General features: G+C 34.0%; 1 protein-coding gene across 1 annotated transcript in view; it reads right to left on the bottom strand.

Annotated features, from left to right (window-relative positions):
- Positions 1-8,925: 8,925 nt before the first annotated feature.
- LOC127155441 (uncharacterized) overlaps positions 8,926-22,327 on the bottom strand; it is a 35,752-nt gene continuing 22,350 nt past the window's right edge. Inside the window, exon 3 of the mRNA XM_051097631.1 lies at positions 8,926-10,782. Within this exon, the coding sequence (XP_050953588.1) occupies positions 9,219-10,782 (1,564 nt within the window). The 3' untranslated portion in view covers positions 8,926-9,218. The remainder of the gene's footprint in view (positions 10,783-22,327) is intronic.

The raw sequence follows: 22,327 nt of genomic DNA, 5'->3' as shown, positions 1-22,327 counted from the left end.
AAGGGTCCTATTATGCTTTTTCACTTTTTGAATTTTAGTCAGTGTGTGGTGTGTATGTTTGGGCAGAAAAAAGATATACAAAGTTACAAATCTTAAAGTCCACTCCAAAGGGAGATACTTCTTTTAAAAAAATCTCTTTCCAAGATGTACAACGAACGGCTCCTTTGGACTACAACTTTTGTTTTCCGCATGTGATGATGTCACTACGTGGCCCATTAGGGTATCATTAAAATAAATCCTGCCTACGGAAATTCAGGGGGGTGGGTATGGACGAGGTGGGGGATTAGCCTAACTTTAGCGATGCAGCACATAGGGCAGCTTCTGAGATGCTTCAACGAGCCACAGCGCAGCGGGTATAAACACAAGCACTGAATAGTAGCCGCGTCACAGAGACCCCGCTTGTATAAACGCAAGCATTGACTAGAGTGGCCTCACATGGCTCCAGGGGGGTCAGTAACGGCCTCCTGTAGTGAATCGATGCATTTTTGTAAAAAAGATATCCATATTTAAAACATAAGAATCTAGCTTGCGCAAACAGTTGTACACGGAGGTGCTTTGGCTAGAGGCGTGGCAGTACTGAAACACTGTCTAAGCTGTTCGGCAATCTTAACGCAGTGGGATAACTAACCAATCACAACACATTTTGTTTTTCGGAAAAAATTTGTAAATTAAATTACAGATGTATTACTCAGCAATGAACTTTTGGGAAAAAATAATTCTCATTTTACTACTGTGAAGTAATCTTGCAGTTTCTTGTTCTCCTGACACAAGACTATGTCTCTAGGCAGTCATTTCTCAATTCAGCAAAAATGTAGTACACATAAAAAATGGTAACAAATAAAATTTTACAGTCACATGTTTGAAGGTGCAACATGTGATTCTGATATGGTGTGTTTTGCTACTAATGTTTAACTTGCCCTTTTTGAGAAATGTGTCTTTGTTCTGAGGACTGAATGAATTGTTGAATTGAAATGGGACAACTAAAATCAGTTACATTATATTAACAATTGAGAAAACTGCAATACAACTAGATTCTTACCTAACTCTGCTATCAGTTTCCATGATCGTCATCATCTTATCGATTTCATGTTATTGATTCGTTGGATATGGCAAAAAAGCCTATATCCGTGATGAAAGTGGAGCAAGCAGTCAAAAGAGTTTTATCACCAAAAAACTCAGACATATCCAGATGGGATATTAGATTTAAGAGGAGTTCTGAGTTAGCTGAGAAGTACATTTATGCGAGAGATCGCACAAAAAATTAAGCACAAATGTTAGTTGATCTAAAGTAATTTTTGCTTATTAGTATGGTTCAGTTACACCGTTGAAGGTCAGCAGCAGTTAATAAAATGGGATTAAATACATAAAGGATTTGTTTTATTTAGCATATTTAATTATTGCAGGGTTGCTTCATATTCTGAGTTCGCATTTCACTGTTTTTATTCATTTTGAGGAATACTGAATCAGTTTTTAGTGAGTAAGATGAATTATTGCATGTTCACATTTAGTCTAGAAAAACAGTAACATCATGTTTACTCCCAATTTCCCAACAGGAGACTTGTCAATCAACAAATGGAGAAAAAGGTAACTGGTGTTACTTATTTGGAAAAAAAAAAGTACCTCAGATATTTTCTTAAAAATTCAAAAGTAATGCGTTACTTTACTAGTTACTTGAAAAAAGTAATTTTATTACGTAACTCAAGTTACTTGTAATGCGTTACCCCCAACATTGCATTTGAACACTGTTCTGTGAACACGCACGCACAGAGATAGAGCAAGGAGAGAGATGGTCGCTCTACTGCTGACTACTACAGTGCTGTAACTTCTTATTTTTATTTGTTTGTTACATCATATTTAGCTGATTGCCTCGAGTCAAAGTCCCAGCAAGTCATTCCACTCTTCGGCCATCTTCCACCTTCCGCCTTTCAGGCAGACAAATGCTGCTTCCTTATCTGAATGGGGAAATTCTCCAAAACTGTTCACCAAGCTTACGTTTAAATTTCATATTTGAAATCACCAATGAAATCTGACAAGAAAATGCCTCATAAATATAGTTCCTTATTTTCCAATAGCATTAAAAAAAGCTTATTTTTCAGGTGAGATCAGCCAGTAAGAAGGCGGGGCCATAATGAGCGCTGCATCTGTGCCCATTAAAAACTATACGAGCGAAGTCCCTTTAAGTCCCAAGTCCCAAAGTCCCGAGTCCTTTCACTCGGCGGCCATCTTTGAAACGCCTCTCGGGCAGGCAAGTGAAGCTCCTATCTCTTTGAATGGGGAACAGTGTTGGGCAAGTTACTCTGAAAAAGTAATTAAATTACTGATTACTCTTTTTAAAAGTAATCAAATTACTGTTCTGATTACTTTATTTCAAAAGTATAATTAGTTACATTATACTAGTTACATTACTTTTTTTCTGTACATCCACGAAATTTACGTGAAATATTAAGTTTGTGTGTTGCATCCCAGCATAAACTCTCCCGATAAAATATTTGTTATTAAAGCATTAACATTCACTGTTATTTTTACTAAAAGTAGTAGGCTGCTGCGTGTGTGGTTGCAGAATGCACGGCATTTCGAGCGGTGAGTGGATTCTCTGTGCATTGCATTCCAGAAATCAACATTGTTTACGCTGCAAACACGTTTTATAAATAGAAACTCTGCCTATGCTTAAGCATGGTAATCGTTTTTGTTTTCTATTAGTTGTTCTTGTTGCTTTTGTGCAATTCATTTGTTTTAGATGTTTTATGTTTAGATATTTCTATTTTGCGGTAGTCCCGCAAATAATTTTTTTCTATTGCTTCACGCACACACGAGTCTTTGCCCGCCCGCACCCGCACTCGCCCATCAAGTCTTGTCCCGCGCCGCTCTCTGTTGCGTCGAGTCCAGAGCCAGTAGATTAGAAACCCACACTCCCGCTGGACTCGACGCAACAAAGAGCGGCGCGGGACAAGACTTGATGGGCGAGTGCGAGTGCGGGTGCGGGCGGGCAAAGGCTCATGTGAAGACAATAGAAGTTGACGCGCTGAGTTTACTAATTAACGATAAGAATGTGGGGCTTCGCGGCCATTTGAGCGTTGCATTTTTCCCCATTCAAAACTATACGAGTGACAAGTCTTGGGTATTCTATCCACCTTACTTTTCTGCTAACGTGTTAGACGTCCGGTTCATAATCCACCACAGGGAAATAACAAAAAGAATATCGAAGTGCAGTCAACGGTAAAACAGTTTGCACTACAAACCAATGTGTTCATATATAAGAAAATACATTAAAATAATATGGTAAGACACACCAGTTTGCAATATCAAGCAGCAAAACTAGCTTTTTGTGCAGCTAAAAATAGCTGGAAGTGGATGAGACCGGAAAAATGTACAAATGGCTGCACCCACTCTTATAGAAAAAATAAGGTGGACAGTCTTTGATACGAATGACATGTCTTTCCTTGAGTTTTCTTCCCTTGGATGGCAAATGGAATGTGACAAATCGAAGGCTTAGCAGGAGATGGAGCAGTCTACCCTTCCGTTGCCGTCAGTCCGTGTCAATTTTTGAATGAGACTGATAGGGAGAACAGACAGACAGACCCCCAAAAAGTGGCAACAGTGCATAAGAATTGCTGCATAATAAACTCTATTTCATGTTTGATAACTTTAGCTGTTACATTGGTTTTAAAGTGAAGTACAGCACATTAACGTTCAGTTTATTAGTCCAGGCCCTTCTTTTTGCTTGGATGCTAAAAAATGTATGGAAGCCCTAAGAGGCTATGCATGATTTCTACATATTTCATTTCATTCATGTTTCCTTGTGATCTCGACAAAAGAGTGTATTTTTAACAGAAATAAAGTTGTATTCATATTAGATACTAATTGGACATTCAATATTCAACATTAAATGACGTGGAGAACAAAGTTGTTCTGACCAACCATGCTAGTTATGAATTTTTAATGTTTGGGACGCTAATCAGCCATTTTAAATGAAAGTTGAAGGCTGTGATATTAATGCTGTTCACTAGATGGAGCCACAGTATAATAATTCTTTTAAACTGCTGGGTTAAATACAACCTACCGCTGGGTAAAATATGGACATACCCAGAGATTGGGTTGATTTGAACCAGCAGTTGGGTTACTACACAGAAGATTGGGTTAAACATTTAACCCAGCTGCTGGGTCAAAAAAATGTCCATATTTTACCCAGCGCTAGGTTGTTTTTAATCCAGCAGTTTTTAGAGTGTCTTTGAAAACACGCTAGTGTAGCACATGCAGAATGAGACCTGGGATTGGTCTAATAAACACGGATTTCCCATGAAAGATGTCATCCTGATGACAGTATATGTCTCTGTGCAATGCCAATACAATGCCTTCATGTCAGTGGTACCCTCACACATGCCAGACACCCATGCCATTTTGATAAACCCCCATACAATGACAGATATTTGCTTTTGTATCTGTTGCTGGTGAAAGCCTTTACGGTCCCTTTGGTCTTCGGGACTGAGGACTCCGCATTCATTTTTCCTAGTGGACTCATCTGACCACGGCACACATTTCCACTGTCTCTTTGACTCTCTGAGATGAGCTCTGGCCCTGAGAACCCACAGCATCATTGCATAGAATTGATGTATAGCTTTCTGATGAGCCAAACCTGATACCCTCACCTATTACCAATTTACCCTGCTTATAGATTGTTTCAAAACTGTTTAATTTTGATATTCTATAAACCTTTTACTTTTATTTGGCCTCTGTTCCAACTTTTTTTGGAGTGTGTTGCAGCCATCATAATCAACATTTGTTTATATTTTAAAAAAAAAATAATAATAATAAAATAAAGAAGTTGGTCAGTGAAAACTTTGGAAATCTTTTCTTTGTACTTTTGTCAATTAAATAAAAGTTAAAGTGAATTAACAAATCACAGATTCTTGATTTTATTGCATTTTCAAAACGCCCAAACTTTTTTTTTCTTGAGGGTTGTATACTGCAGTCCATTTTAAATTGAAGATAATATTTTATTTGCTTTTAGTAGATAATATACAGGTATAATAATATTTCTATAAAGACAAACTTACAGTATTTACTGTTTAATTCTTTTTGAAGAAAAAGACCAATTATCCACATTTACCAATTAGAAATATGGGGATGTAAACTGGTAACACTTTATAATAACGTAATTGTAAGTAATTTATAAGTGATTAGTTAATGATGAAATAATCATTTACAAAACATTGACAAATGATTAATAAGTGATATGCTAACAATTTGTGTATGTTTTGTTAATTCATTTACAAGTCAATTACAAGTTCATTTACAAGTAATTAACAATGACTATGTGTTTATAAATGATTAATAAGTGATATGTTGAAAAGCACAAAAATTGAATTATTCTAAAACTATTTTCTTTTTTTAAATAATAATAAATTATTTGCTGTCAGATGAATAAATGTGTAAACCCTTTCTCTCATCAGCACAGACTTGTGTTCTGTGTGGAGTGTGTGGGATCGAGTGATAATGTGAAGCAGTTTTACCCTCCACTGAAGATCACATCAGGTTCACAGCGCTAAAATACTCAATGTGTTTACCATCTTTACCCTCACCAGTCAGCCCTTACATTACAGTACAAAATTTCAATTTAATTACAGAACAAATATTCAGAACCTGTTGTGTAAACACATGAATAAATCATTTACAAATCTTTCTGCATCCCCTAATCTGAAGTGTAAACTATTCATCAGTTGTAAATGTTTTACATACCTGCCGGTTACAGGTTGTGTGGGTATACAAGCTGGGGGGAAAGATCTACAAATGATGAGTAAAACATTTACAACTGATGAATTGTTTACACTTTAGAATAGGGGATGCAGAAAGATTTGTAAATGATTTATTCATGATGTGATCTTCAATGGAGGGTAAACATTTAAATGATTCACATTTTAATTATTTATAATTGATTCATAATATATTAACTAGTAACTACTTAACCATTGACTAAGGATCTGTGTGATTATTTCATGATATGCTATTTTTTTAAAGATAATTTACGACAGATTTGTAAATCATTAGCATATTACTTAATCATTTGTGAACGTATAGTGATGTTTTGTAAATTATTAGTTCATCATCTAATCACTTGTAAATGATTTATAACTTAATCTACCAAGCATAGATAAAAATAGTAACACAGTCATGCATAGTCATGTTTTGTAAATGATTAGTTAATTATTAACTAATTACTTGTAAATTAATTAACAAAACATACACAAATTGTTAGCATATCACTTAGTAATCTTTTATAAATGTTTTGTAAATGATTATTTCATCATTAACTAATTGCTTATAAATTACTTACAACTGAACGTTATTATAAAGTCTTACCAAATAATGTTTTTTGAGGAAAATATTTCCACATTTTTCTCTGTATAGTGGACGTCTATGGTGCCCCGAGTTTGAACTTCCAAAATGCAGTTTAAATGCAGCTTCAAACGATCCCAAATGCGGTTGTAAACGATTCCAGCTGAGGAAGAAGGGTCTAACGAAATGATCGGTTATTTCCATAAAAAAATAATACAATTTATGTACTTTATAATCTCAAATGCTCATTTTGTCGTGATTTTTCATGTATTCAAAATAATTGGATCATAATATGAAAGTGTACTTTGATTTTTATTCTTAGTATTTTTTTCATTTATCTAGTATTCTGACAATCCAAAACTTATGATTCAGTAAGTTATGATGGCTTTAAGAGGTTTAAGACCAATTTCCACAATATACAATAAAGCAGTGTCCATTTTTTCATTCTTAGCTTTATTTCATGAACAAGCAGAGTACGAAGTGACAAAATACTGAGTCAACATAATTTAAAATGGGGAAAAAAAGATACAAGAAAATAAACTGACAGAGTGGTTGTTAAAAATTGATAAATATATGATATGTATTACAAATATTACTAGTGTTGATAGTTTTTGTTAAATTCAGTGAAATGAGCCATTGTGCTTATCATAAGGAAGTCAAAAATCATATCCTTGAGGGACATGGTAAAAGTCTTGCATAATAAGTCTGAGAATAACTTTTAAGTTCCACAGAAGAAAGAAAATCGTACAGGACTGGAATGACATGACATGACAGATATGATTACTCAGATTACTCAGAAAATGATTACTCAGTTATTACTTGGTTATGATCTTCTTGATTTTGGTGAACTATCACTTTAAGTAAAATACAAATACATCCCTTTAAGTAAAATAAAATACAAAATATACTTAAGATATATTTTCCATGGTTTCGGATTTTGCTGTCAGTGAATGGGATGGCCTGGATGAGTGTAACATTTCCCAGGATGAAATTTTGTCCCAGTTCTACCCTGTTCTACACAGTGGTTGTTCAGCCTTGATACATTCATTAGCTAACAAAATTTTAAATATAAGTTATTTTGTATTAATGTGTCAATATGACATTGGCAGTACTAATGGGTGCTTTTTACTTAAGTACATAGGTATATAAATATACCTATATATAAGTATTTATAGGTATATCAATTTAAGCAATCATAAGCCAAATTCAATGAGGAGGACCAGAAATGTCCACCCTGTTAAGGACAATGAACAACAATTTGAAAGTTTTTTTAAATTTTTTTTTTAAAATAAATGTATGGATATTCTTTGAGAGACACGGCTAATTAAGTTTGAACTTTGATTGTGGTGGAAACACTATGTAAATCTGCTGTCGCTGTCACTATGTACACACATGTGTCCACCCTGTTAGGTTTTAGGTGTTAGGTTAGAGTTAACAGGGTGGAAACTAACAGAGTGGATATTTGGATCTAAAATCATCCATTAAGTCTGAGCAAAAATTGCTAACGCAGAAGGTCTTTTTTTAAATTGCTACTTTTACAAATAATAATTTATATTTACTTTTTTCATATTTCGGTGGACATAATGAAGTTGAATAAGTAAAAACAGACAATTAACAAAACAGAGGCTCTCACTCACCTTCCCTATTTGTTGCCCCTCCAAAAAAATAATGTCAGCTGTTTGATATAATGTAATTTCCTTTTTCCAGCTTTAATTTAAAGGGTTAATTTGAGGGACAAGCTAAAAACCTTTACTATTTTTAAAAAATATATATATATATTTATTACCTGACATATATATATATACATGACAGAAAACTTACCGATATATCAGACAGGATGAAACAAAATAGCTCGTATTAAGTATTTCATTCATTATCAAATGGCATTATCAATGGCAGACACAGGCCTGTGGATATAGGAAAAACTTTGATATTTGGTGGCTTAAAATGCTATAAAATGTTTCACGATGCGACTAGTGCGTTGAGATCTTTACGCTTGAATAGCTTAGTAACTTTAATGTTTAAACTGACAAGACTTAAAACACGTAAGAATGATAAACTTTCTTGAGGAAACAGCACTGTCCTGACTGTTCAGATAGCTGATTATAGTTTTAGGGGGCTGAGATGACAGATAGGGGGGCTAAAGGCTTCAGCTGTCATCTTCTTTACCATTAAAATCGCGTTGCACACCTAATGTATAAACAATTCAAAAGAACACATTCACGTTTCCATTAAACTACAAATATGAAAATGAAAGGTTTGTTAACGCTGAAATGTGTACACTCACCTTTTATTTGTGCAATAACTCTTATGTTATTCCACTTATTGTCAGATATTTTAAAAATATACTTTACATGCAGTAAAGGAAGCACATGAGAAGACCACATGAGGGCATTAACAGGGTATTAAATGCCACAACAGGGCATTAAATTATATAAAATAGGGGACATGACTAATTAGAAAATAAAATGCATTAAAACATGAACATGAAACAAAACCCGAAACAGATGTGACATTAGATTTTTATTTGTTTTGTAAAATTGTAAAATTATATTTTAATGAAAATTTCAATTATATTCAGTGTGACAAGAGTTAAAATGCATTTCTGTAAAGTTGTCAATATGTCAGTGTCAATGAAGGGGTACTTAAGCCTTACCATTTGGGCTGTGGGTGTACATCAGCCTTGGTATGGTTTTATTGCCTTGGTATGATAGCACATATGTCATTTGTAATATAATGTTTACAGTTATTACTTTTATATGTAAATGTATGCAATAACAATAATACTGTAAATCACAGTAAATGACAAACACAATGTACATATTATGATTTTATTTATGCAATTATTTATGAGTGAACCATACTGCGTATCTGAAGTGTATATTCTAAGAATTAGTCATTCTTATCACTGTGTAATCTCCCCTTATTTCCTCCTGAGCTTTTCTCTTAAGATCCTCAAGTTTATGAACTCTTTCTTGTTTCCCAGTTTCCTTCACTTTCTCAGTCATGAAGTCCAGATGTTGGATCGAGGACATGGATGTAGATTTCAATGCCGTCTCCATTAACTTCTCCAAACACTGATAACACTCTTCCACCAGCCTGATCTTCTCTGCCTCTATCTGCTGGATATCATTCTCTAGTGTTTTCAGCAAACTCTCATTCTCTTCATATTTCTTTTCATAATTGTTCTTCATGTCTTCTTCTGTTCTTTGGACCTTACGATGGACAACCTCATAGATTGTATCTTCTTTCACATGTTCAGTGTAGTGACACTTTCCCCTACAGACTGAGCATGTTCCCCACTTTGTCATTACACTACACCATGAGAGATTAGTGACCCACCAGCATCCTGGATAGTGGCAGTTCTCCTTGCAAATAGTGCAGCAGGTTGCCTGAGTGGTGAAGTGCCACCATTTTGACTCTATGGAGACTTTTTCTAGAGTGATTTCATCCACTTCGTATTTAAACTCATTCATGGTTCTTCTGTATTCTTTTAAGTCCTCCAATGCCTCTTTCGACTGCTGTTGCTCTTTTTTTCTCTGCTCTGCCAGTTTGATTTTGTCCTTTAAGTTGCTAATTGTAGCATTCAGTTGTTTTCGGGCTCTAAGCACACCTTCTGTCATATTTACGCTTTTTGCATTTATCCTATTCAGATAAGCTAAGAACTGCTTAAAATTTTCGATTCCACCATCCCATGATGCTTTGTAACTCTCTCTGTCTTCCTCATCAATACAATCACTCTGACAGTTGTCAAACTTAAAATAAACAGGTTGACCATCTTTCTTCTTTGCACATGGAATCCGGGCTGCTTTAATGAAATTCAGGGATTTTTTGGGGACAGTTTCATGAGAGTTTGTAATTAATACCACAATGTTATCTTCTATATCCTTTCCAAATAATGAGAAAATTTCATCCATAATATATCGCTGTCTCTCATGTAGCCGAGCATCTGAACCCTTCAGCACGAGACACACTGCATGAATTTCATGAATGCCATCCTCAGATCTGAACAACTGCTGTAGAGCTTCAGGAATGAGTTTGTCTTTATCACGGCCTTCTGTGGAACCAAATCCAGGTGTGTCGATAACAGTGAGAGAGAACTGACTGTCCGGCACATAAACCTCATAAACAGTCACTGCTGCTGTATAAGACTCCGTCTGGTGTTCAGCTATCTGAAGCCAAATCTTGTGTTCCCATCTGACACCCATGATGTAATTGATCATTGCATTGATGAGAGCAGTCTTCCCTGATCCCGTTTCCCCAACCATCAGTATGACCTTATGAGGTTTGTCATCATTTTTTTCTCCCAGTCTCTTTTTCCTCAGTAATTCTCCTTCAGATATTTTTGTTATGTTGAGTAAAAATCTTGTAGTGGGTCCTTTTATTGATTTACAGTTTGTAAGAATTTCACTAAGCTCTAATTTTATTGGGGTATCCATGTCTTCACACCTACATGAAACATGCAATAATACACATTAAGCAACACAGTTCACTTATTTGACTAAAGTGCAACACATTCTCACTCCCAAAATTGTCACATATTGATGCTTGGTCAGGAACCTTTGGTGTCACTTTTTCGACGCATTTTTTTATGTGCAGGGTCCTCCATTGCCTCTGTTGACTCCTTCGTCGTGAATATGCGGACACGAAGGGCATGAGAATTTTATCGTCATGATTAAATTAGATATTGGGTAATAATTTTGCCACCATTAAATATTTGTTGGGATGTGATTTTCAATTTAAACAATCACAACAATTTTATTTAAATTAATTACACATTTTTGAGCATGTAACCCAACCACACCCTTAAACCTAACCATTTGTTATTATAAAACACGGGATATAAAAGGCAGATATAACTACAGTTACAATTTATTCAAAAAGTATTAATATTCCAAGTCTTTTCAAGGCAAAATGATTGATTTGTGAGATATACAGACACAATTACCTTCTGCTCCTGTGTGTGCAGTCTGTGCACAAATAAAAAAAAAATGCCACCAGAAGAAGCCTTACGTCAGCATTGGTTGTGAAATGCTATTGGCTCTAGTGTGTCTTGTGAGTATCATGCTAAAGTTTGGGGGTATCTTTGGAATGAGTTATGACCACTGGATTATTTTCTCCAATTAAAACCTTATACTTTACTCTGTTCTTCACATAAAGATATTGTATGACTTCAGAAGAATCGTAATGCAACTTGTTTGTAAGCAAGGCAGCAAGCATCAGAGCAACTAAAGGAATAAGTAAATTTTAGTCAAAATGGTGGAAAAATAATGCAGAACTCCTAGTAATATGATTTAATGGCTTATCACTTTTGACAAACAAGTGGCACTATTATTAACCCTTATCCGGTGTACACTCATGGTCTTTATGTAATGTAATTTTGTAAAAAAAAATAATAGTTTTTTTTTTTTTTAACAAATGTAATTTTTCTGTTTATTAAAGTTTTTACTACATTTGTGCAGTTTTCGCAAGATGCATTATATATTTTTTAAATTTATATAAATTAATAAATAAATATTTTTTAAAATAGGTTTTTATACAAAAACAGCTTTTCATATAAAATTCACTTTATAAAAGACCCACATTTTTAACTTTCATTCATGGGGATAACATGAATAATTTGACATGGTTTAGTGTAAGATTTTTGCCCATCTTTTAGAAAATACCGTTTTAAAAATAAAAAATGATCACTTTTACCAGTAGGTGGCTGCAGAGCTCCACTATTTACTAACTGCTATTTGACCAACTGAAAGATATCTTTTTACAAGTTTTTTTTTTTTTTCAGTTGGATTGATATCTGCATATCATGAAAAAAACTGAAAACAACAACAACAACAACAACAACAACAACAACAACAACAAAAAACAGTTTTTCAATCATGTTATATTTTGATTAGAATCAAATCAACAAAATGACGATTCACCATAAGGGAAGCAACCAGAGCTGTTTCAAGCTCTTCTAGAAAGAGCCTTCTCCTGAAGGTTTTCCCTCAGTGTCGTTCTGGACATATGCCAGACTACAGCATGTATGAATTCAGTGCAGAGTACAGTGCAGAGAACAGTAGATGAACTAAGTGTGTGTGTTTGTGTGTGTTTGTAATATTGCAGATGGTAGCCACTTACACCTGCAAACGAAAAACAGCTCATTGTGTGCCACTTCATTTCAATCTATGTGTTCTGCGTTGTTTCTAATTTTGAGGATGACAAAATTCATCTGTTCAAAATTCATCTATTCATCCATTACTTTGACAAAAAGTAATATTTATTGTTATAATTGTGATTTCATATTATATAGATATCAATACAACTGAAAAAACTTGCAAAAAGATATCTTCCAGTTGGTCAAATAGTAAATAGTGGAGCTCTGCAGCCATCTACTGGTAAAAGTAATAATTTTTTTTTTTTTTTTTTAACGGTATTTTCCAAAAGATGGGCAAAAATCTTACACTAAACCATGTCAAATTATCCATGTTATCCCCATGAATGAAAGTTAAAAATGTGGGTCTTTTATAAAGTGAATTTTACATGAAAAGCTGTTTTTGTATAAAACCTACTTTTAAAAAAAAATTATTAATTTATATAAATTAAAATATATATAATAAATCTTCCAAAAACTGCACAAATGTAGTAAAAACATTATTAAACAGGAAAATTACATTTGTTTATATATATATATATATATATATATTATATATATATATATTAGTGTTGTCAAAAATATCGATATTTCGATAAATATGGATACTGAAATATCTGAACGGTACCTACTAATTTCCCGAAGTATCGATATACTGATACTAGCCCAGCTGTCACTTTTATTTCTCTCCAAAGGCGCGTTGACAAACACCACACGTGACCGCTGTGTCTGTCTCGTCTCATTGGCTCTGGTTAAAAGGGGCCGTTCACATATCGCGCCTAAAAACGCGTGGAAAACGCTGGCGCACCGATTTCTCCTTCTTTCCAAAGCGCTCTGTAGCTTGCGCTTCTGTGGCGTCTGCCGTTGCTAAGCAACCATGACCCGCACTCTCAATGAAGACGCGGAAGTTTCAAAGGACAAACGGATTTATAACACTAAAATCGCTTGCGGTAGCTCTGTTACTACATTTAATGTAAATCAACTTGTGCTTATTTAATTTATTCAAAAATTATTACTTAAATTCTGCAATTTGTCTTGATGTCGATCCAGTGAGCAACTGAGCATTGTTTTCGCGTGTGATGCACGCACGTTTGGATGCGTGGATCGGTGATTATCTGTGAGTCCGGCATTAAAATCTGTTCATCAGATAATTTTAATGTATTAACCAGCATTTATGAACGATGAGCAATGCATTAAGTTACAGTATATTTTGATTATTGATAACGGTAGGTAATAAAAAGACAACGGATCATGTTAGCTCTGGTCCAATGAAAAAAATATTAACAGATAGAACTTTGGATTTCAATTAGTTCATGTATTTGTAAATGTTAGTTTAAATTAACTTTTAACTAAGATTAATAAATGTTTTGGAAGTATTTTTCATTGTTTATTCATGTTAACTAATGTTAACAAATATCTATTACCGTTAGCTTAAGTTCTAAGATTAGTTAGATAGTTCAGTTCATTTTAAAAGTGTGGTCTAAAAACAAAACAAAACAAAAAAAGTTTATTAAAGTTTGGCACCAGAAAGAAGATAAGACTCAACCTGCAACAAAAACAACACGCTCACAACCTACACTACCAGCTGTATTTGAACAGCAAAGAAAGTATGAAGCAAACTCAAATGAAGCGAAGAAGCTGAACAGGGCTGTAGCAGTGTAGTACCTCAAAACATTTTTGTTCATGTAAAATATACCTCATTGTCATGTTCTAGATTTGTTATATTTATCTTTAAATGAAAAAAAAAAGTACCCCCTTAATATTGTGGCAGTTTTTGTGGTATCGAAAATGGTATCGAATATTGATATTTTTCAAGGTATCGTATCGAAGTTAGAAATTCCAGTATCGTGACAACACTAATATATATATATATATGTATATATATATATATATATATATATTATATTATATTGTTACAAAATTAAATTTTGTTGCGTGGGGTCTAGAGACCCCAAAGACCATGAGTGTGACATATTTTTTTTAAACACTAACATAAAATCAAGATATCATTCCATATATATATATATTTTTTATGTGTTAAGTCTCATGCCATTTGAACAAAGAGAACATTTTTTTTTAACTTTTAGCTAAAGTAATTTTGTGGGTCAAAAAGACCCCAAAGACTGGATAAATTAAATCGATGTGGTGTGTTTAGTATGAGGTGACAATGACACACACAAACCTTGGTGTCAATATGTCAAAGCTTTGCAGACATACAGCCTCATACAGCCACATACAGTCATTTTGACATCATGGCTCAAATTTGTTGCATTGTTATACAAAAATTGTTTCATCTATTGACACGAAATTCATAACTTTTTCCTCACCACATTCTGAAGATTATCTGATTTGATTTTGGTGAAAATCGGACCAACGGTTAAGGAGAAGTTTGAAAGCGTAGGTTTTCAGCACAAATCAAAATGGTGGACAGGAAGTACGGCTGGAATACCATGGAATAAAATGGTATCTGTGTTGTTGGCATCTGTATTGTTTCATTACAATAGGCTAATGCTATCAAAAGTTATGAACAGTGTTGTAAATGTCATTATTGATGGTTAATGAATGGTTTATCACTCTTGACCAATAGGTGGCGCTGTTACCAAATTGATGTGGTGTGGTCAGAGTGGGGTGACAATGGCACATATAAAATTTGGTGTTAATATGTCAAAGCTTTGCAGAGATACAGCCTCAGATGCAGCTTGGCATCTTTCCAGCAAAAGCAAAGTTTTAAGGGATACAAATTTTGACAACGGGGAACTTTAACTTGTTCTCTCCAGTATACCGCCATTAACGATGTATGCATGTTGTGCTGCTGACATAAAACACGGATACGCTGTGCCTTGTTTACTAGGAGAGGAATTCACACTTGTACGTTGTGGTATTACGGGTTGGAACAACATGAGGGTAATTAATGACAGAATTTTCATTTTTGGGTGAACTGGGCCTTTAATGTAATTGGACCAGCTTAATTCCAATTAATTTTTCACTAATTCTTTATTGTGAATTGAAATGTCAGTGAAGGACACAAAATGAAGGCTGCCTTTTAAGCATCCTTCAAACTGAAATGTCCTTTGATGGAACTTGATGACATGGCAACCATAGGACTCAGCTTTCTGATTACGAAGCACCCTTTATTATTCAACTAAAGATAGCGACAGAGAGGCCAAAATTCTGTACTGCAGCAATAAAAGAGGGTTTCTGTTTGAAATTTGCAACATTTTAAAGCAATTTCTGCTACTGCTGTATATGTTTACAATTTTTCTCAATTATTTTGACACTTTTCTTGAATGTAATGTAATTGTTCTCAAAACAGTTAACACAGCTATCTAAACACATGCTTAACTTAAAAAAAAAACGCTCAACTTTACTGCAAAATGAAGCACTGCATTTTTTTTTCATAATGCATTTATTAAAAGTAAATATTTACATCAAAACTATATATGTGTGTTCTCTATTGATTATAAAACATATTTGCATATAGATGCAGAAATACACTAATTAAAATATACATTTATCACCCATGTGAAAAACTAATCTAATAAAACTATAAAATCATATACTACAAAACTATATTTAAGAAAGCTAAATAAAATCTGGTTGTGCCACCTTTAGCAGCAAAATCTGAAAACAAACATTTCTGATAACTAGAGATTAGTCTTGTACAGCGTTGTGGTAGAGGTAGAGTCTTGGCCCACTCTGCCCACTCTTTGAACTGCTTTAGTTCAGCCTCAGAAAATAAATAAACAAAAACAAAAATAAATAATAATAAAACAGAATCCACCGATAAGCTCCATGCTTGATAAGGTCTTATCCTTGGTGGCTGGTGGTGTTGTTCATCACCACCATGTCAGTACTCCTATCCATTCAAAATAATCTTAATTGTCCACCTGAATGTTCTCAAATTTCAATTATGAAAAATGTTTGGACATTACAATAAATGACAGAAGTTGTCCCTAGAGGGCTAAATATGTCAACAATCAACTCCTATAAGTGTACTGACTTTTTTTTTTTCTTTCTGTTTCCTAGCTTCCTAGCATAAAGGAGTGGCGATGATTTCTTACATGGTCAATTAGGTTAACTCTCATTTCATTTGAAATTCATCTGCACCTTGTACCTCTTCTGTCTACTTCTTCTATCTATCTATGTCTTCTTACAGTTTCTTCTCATGCTCTTTCCACCATATCAATGCCTCTCCATTCACCTCTTCTCCCTCTCCTTCTCCTCTCCTCTTTTCTTAGTTTTGTTTGCAGGTTGCATATAATTCTTAGTTTTAATTAATAAAATTGATCCCTCTATACCGGCTCTCTATGTTAAGTGCCATGCAGAGTTGTGGGCATAATTTTATTGTTTTTGGAGGTGCAAGCTCATTTCAAGATTCTGGAACTTTATTGCTTATGAAATTAGCACCCTTCTTAAGATAAAATTAAAAAAGGATCCTGGTCTTTTTCTTTTGGGGCTCCCGTCTAAAAGACAGGCAGTGTCACTGACACTTGACGCAAAAGGTTATACAGTAGATTGTTAGATAAATTGCTACTTGTGGCGAGGAAGTGCATCTTTATTAGATAGATAAAAAAAACACTGTTTGGTCTCCTTTTATAGATCACTTGTCTCCAGATGTGAGAAAAATGGTTTTGTGTGTCAATTAGGGGGTTTTGGGTTGGCAGATTCCTCCTCCTGGAGGTGAACTCAAAAATTCATAAAGAATAGTCTTGGTTCTTCAATATCTTAAAGACTTGCTGTTAACGGATGGTATTTCTGGAAAGCTCATTGTACATTTATCCTGCTAAAAAAAAAAAAAAATGAACATGGTATATTTTCAATTGTCCTTAAACTGATAACTACTTGGTTATAACTATCATACACTCAACAAAGGAAATGCTGTTTTCCTAATCATTTACACATTTATCACAATTGCTTTTGAGGAATAGTATACACAGAGCAAGAACAAATGTGCAACAATAATTACAATAATAATAATAATAATAAAACATAAATTAAAATGAAATAAATAAAAATAAAAATGTGTTTGGGGGGGGATAAAGAAAGATGTGTAAGTCTATACGGTGGTGGGATAATGAGAGATAGAAAAGATATATATATATATATATATATATATATACACACATGTCTGGACATTTGCAGTAAATAACAGAAGTTGTCATATATATATATATATGCACACACACAACTGTGCTGTACAAGACTTTGTTTGCAGTTTATGCTTGCTAAAGGTGCAGATTATGGAGCTTCATGATTATTATGTGAATGAACTGTGAACATAACATGAATAATTCTTAACCATCACATAAGTTACATATATACAGTACTAAAGTTTCACACTTTATCTATATAATCCCACATTTTCCATCTGAGCTCTTATTTTAAGATCCTCAAGTTTATGAACTCTTTTTTGTTTCCCAGTTTCCTTCACTCTCTCAATCATGAAGTCCAGATGTTGGATAGAGGACATGGATGTAGTTTTTAATGCCATCTCCATCAATTTGTCCAAACACTGATAACTCTCTTCCACAAGTCTGATCTTCTCTGCTTCTATCTGCCTGATTTCATTCTCTAGTCCGATCAACAAACTCTTGTTCGCTCCAAGCTCCTCTTCATATTTTTTTCTCAGATCCTCCTTTGTTTTTTTGACCCTTCTTGTTTTAATTGTATACATTTTGTCATCTTTTACATGTTTAGTATGAAGACACTTCCCAGTGCAGACTGTACACTTTCCATCTGTCATCACACTACACCATGAGAGATCACTGACCCACCAGCATCCAGGATAGTGGCAGTTCTCCTGACAGTCAGTGCAGCGGGTCGCCTGTTTGCTCAAGTGCCACCATGATGATTTTATCTGTTCCTCTTGTTTGTAAGGTTCATCAGCTTCATATTCACAGTTCTCTAGAGCTGTTTTTGTTTGCTCCAGCTCTTGTTTTCTGTATTCTGCCAGCAGAATTCTGTCCTTTAAGTTGTTGACACTGGCATCCAGTTGTTTTCGGGCTCTAAGCACACCTTCTGTCATATTCAAGCTTTTTGGGTTTATCCCACTCACATAATCAAAAAACTGCTTGAAATTTTCAATTCCATGATCCCATGAGCCTTTGTAAACCTCTCTGTTTTCCTCATCAAAGGTCTCACTTTGACAGTTGTTAAATTTAAAATAAACAGGTTGGCCATCTTTCTTTCTTGCACATGGAATTTTTGCTGCCTTTATTAAGTTAAGGGCTTTTTTGGGGACAGTTTCATGGGAGTTTGTGAAGAGTATAATTATGTTGTTTTCTATATCCTTTCCAAATAATGACATAATTTCATCCAAAATATATGACTGTCTCTCATGGAGGCGAGTTTCTGATGCCTTCAGCACAAGACACACTGCATGAATTTCATGAATGTCGTCCTCAGATCTGAACAACTGCTGCAAAGCTTCAGGAATTAGTCTGTCTTTATTGTGGCTTTCTGTGTCACCATAGCCAGGTGTGTCGATAACAGCGAGAGAGAATGGACTATCCTGTGCATAAACCTCATAAACAGTCACTGCTGCTGTATGAGACTCAGCTTCGTCCGATATCTCGACTACCTCCAGCCAAATCTTGTGTTCCCATCTGACACCCATGATATAATTCACCATTGCATTGATGAGATTGCTCTTCCCAGTTCCTGTTTCTCCAACCATCAATATGACTTTAGTAGGTTTTTCATTATTTTTTTCCCCAATTCTCTCATTCTTCAGTAATTTTCCTTTAGTTAAGGCTGTTGTATTGAGTATATATTTAGTAGTGGGTCCTTTTATTGATTTACTATTTATGAGAACTTCACTTAATCGTTCTTCCACTGGAGTGTCATTGTCTTCATTCCTGTATAAAAGATCTATGCATAAAATTCTGTATATTTTTTTAAATGACTATGCTCTTTTGCTTTATGTCATAAACCACATAATGACTCTTCATAGTCTGGAATGCATATTTGAGTAAAATAGTCAAAAATAATTTTTCTATCCTGTATTTTAGGCATTGTTATTTTTAATTACAGTTTTTCTCAGTCACTTTGGCACATTTTTCGCAACAGTCCTAACATTCTCTCAATTGTAAGTGCAATTGTCAGCTGTTTGCTGGAACATCATGACTCTATTGCATGTCTGCAAAATGTAGTAAATCACCCAAAACATTTAATTCATGCTTCCTAGTTACTGTGTCAATAAGTTGGCCAATGCCAAAATAATGTGTTTTTTTTGTGTGTTTTACCATGGAAATATTTATATACACATCTCATGTGTGTGTGTGTGTGTGTGTGTGTGTGGATATATATATATATATATATATATAGTGCACAGTATAAATGAGTACACCTCCCCTCTTACCCTTAACAAATTCAGCAATTACCCTTTACTTAGATGACATGTTAGGGTTCTTCAGAGATGTAATATTCCAACAAGCCTGCTTGATGAAACAAGTATGTTTTATTTATCAAGTATTATTCATCAAAAATAAGATTTTCTTATCTTTTAATGCCAAGTAATTTCCTGACAGTTAAAAGTGTTATGTAGCCAGTGTAGGGGGTTCATATGCAAAACCAACTAAAAGCCATCTTCGTCAAAAATGCAATAATGATACTGAGTGAATGCTCCTGACACATAGTATATGTCCATCAAATACTTTTATCTCAAACTTGCTAAATTCTAGCCTCAGCCCAATCAGAAGTACCAGCACTTACATAGAAACCTATGCAAATTTTAAAGAAATACGTCAAATGGATTTAGAGACTTTTGCTTCTGAACTCTTCAAATGTAATTGCAATTAGTTACAGTTACTGAGAAAAAATGTGTAATTAAATTACAGTTACTTTTGAAAATGTTAATGATTACAAAGAGGGTTACATCAGTTTTTTTTTTCAAACACATCCACATACAGATTTAATTGACTTTTCCAAAATTGTATTGACTGCTCTGAAATGAGACACCAATATTTCAGGAGTTTAGGATACAGGATAGGACACATGCTTATTCTTAACTGTTTTATTTCCGATTTGGCTTTATGCATATACTTTATTTTTTAACATTGTTGGGTTATTTTTAATAATAACGACGGTTCAAATTTTAACAGACAACAGTGACTGACCACAGAAGAAGCTGCTGCTGCATCAGTATGAGGTAAGTAATAGGGTTTTGATAAATCTTATAAGATTATACTTACAAGAAGAAATATAAAAAACACTTAAAAATTAAACTTTTGTTGTTGTTTGTTTATTTTTTAAAGAAGTTGTAGTTTCGTTGTAGTAACGTTACTGCGGAGAATGAGCTTGATTGTAAATAACTTCAAGTTACGTTAGCTGTCCCAGTTAGGTTGCTAGCAGTAATAAAGTAAATAAAAATGAGCAGAAAGTAGTGAAACTGTTCAGATGTATTATAGTAACCTACTGTAACGTTAATAATGTACAGCGAGTACACGAGCACACTCTGCACATACTCATGAAACTACAGCATTAGCACGTGTTTTAAAGTCTTTTAAATAAAAATATCCCAGCGATTTAATACAATCCACCTTTTAGAACACATCAAGAGCTAAATTCAGGTGTTTGTGAGCTGTTTAGTATGGCAAGCCATTCAGGAATACATGTGTATTATGTGAATATGGATTGGTTCACTGGTTGAATGTATGGTTTAATGACAGACGCATTCATTTATAATACATTAGTATAATCAGACATATACTGGTTTAGATACATCAGTCTGATCTCATGCACATGGATTTGCTCCTGTATACGTTAGTTTGTTCAAGTAAACATTGGGCTCCTCAAATATGCAATGATTTCCTCAAATATATATTGGTCTGTATATATTGGTTTCTTCAAGAATACATTGGCCTGTATATATATTGGTTATTCAAGTATATATTGGTTTAGATGTATCGATTTCCTCAACTATATATTGGTTTGTTTAAGTATATACTGATTTAGATGCGTTTCCTCAACTCTGTATTGGTTAGTATATATTGGTTTGTTCAAGAATATATTGGTTTAGATGTATCGATTTCCTCAACTATGGATTGGTTAGTATATATTGGTTTATTCAAGTATATATTGGTTTAGACACATCGGTTTCCTCAACTATATATTGGTTAGTGTATATTGGTTTATTCAAGTATATATTGGTTTAGATACATTGGTTTCTTCAACTATGCATTGGTTAGTATATATTGGTTTGTTCAAGTATATATTGGTTTAGATGCATCGGTCTACTCGATTATGTATTGGTCCCCACGGTCAGGCCAGCCGCCACCTGGATTTTACCACACATCTGTTAGCAGAATTACGGTACAGATACCTGGAGCGGCCAAAAAGCTCACAAAGATGTCTATTTAGGTGGTTACTATTTAAATATGCCCAAAAACAAGGGAAACAAAAAAACTATTACAAAAATATTAATATTGCACAATATAAAAGGTATAGTTATATTACAATCAAATATATTTTACTGTGGAGTTTTTATCTAGCACTCTCTATTCTTATTCTATTTTATCTATTTGTTTTATTTTTTTTCTTTAATAAGAAAAGAGCCTCCAACAACACTAGCATTCTCTATTCTTTGGCTATTCTATGAACTTATTTTATTTTAATTTATTATAAATAATGACCCTTTTATGCATTGTAACACATTAATCATTTCCCGCTTTTCCTACAGGCACTATTAAAATTCCTTCACAGGTGAATTGAAGTTTGGAATAAAATCTTATTAAAAGTATTTGGCAGAGATATTTTTAAAAATTCACAGTAAACAAGAAAGCAAGATTGAAACCAATATATATATACAGGGGTTGGACAGTGAAACTGAAACACCTGGGTTTAGACCACAATTAGTAT

The sequence above is a fragment of the Labeo rohita genome, chromosome 24 (assembly GCF_022985175.1).
Source record: "Labeo rohita strain BAU-BD-2019 chromosome 24, IGBB_LRoh.1.0, whole genome shotgun sequence".
NCBI classification, from domain to species: domain Eukaryota; kingdom Metazoa; phylum Chordata; class Actinopteri; order Cypriniformes; family Cyprinidae; genus Labeo; species Labeo rohita.
The sequence above is the reverse complement of the archived record's forward strand: the minus strand, read 5'-3'. Positions and strand labels throughout refer to the sequence as shown.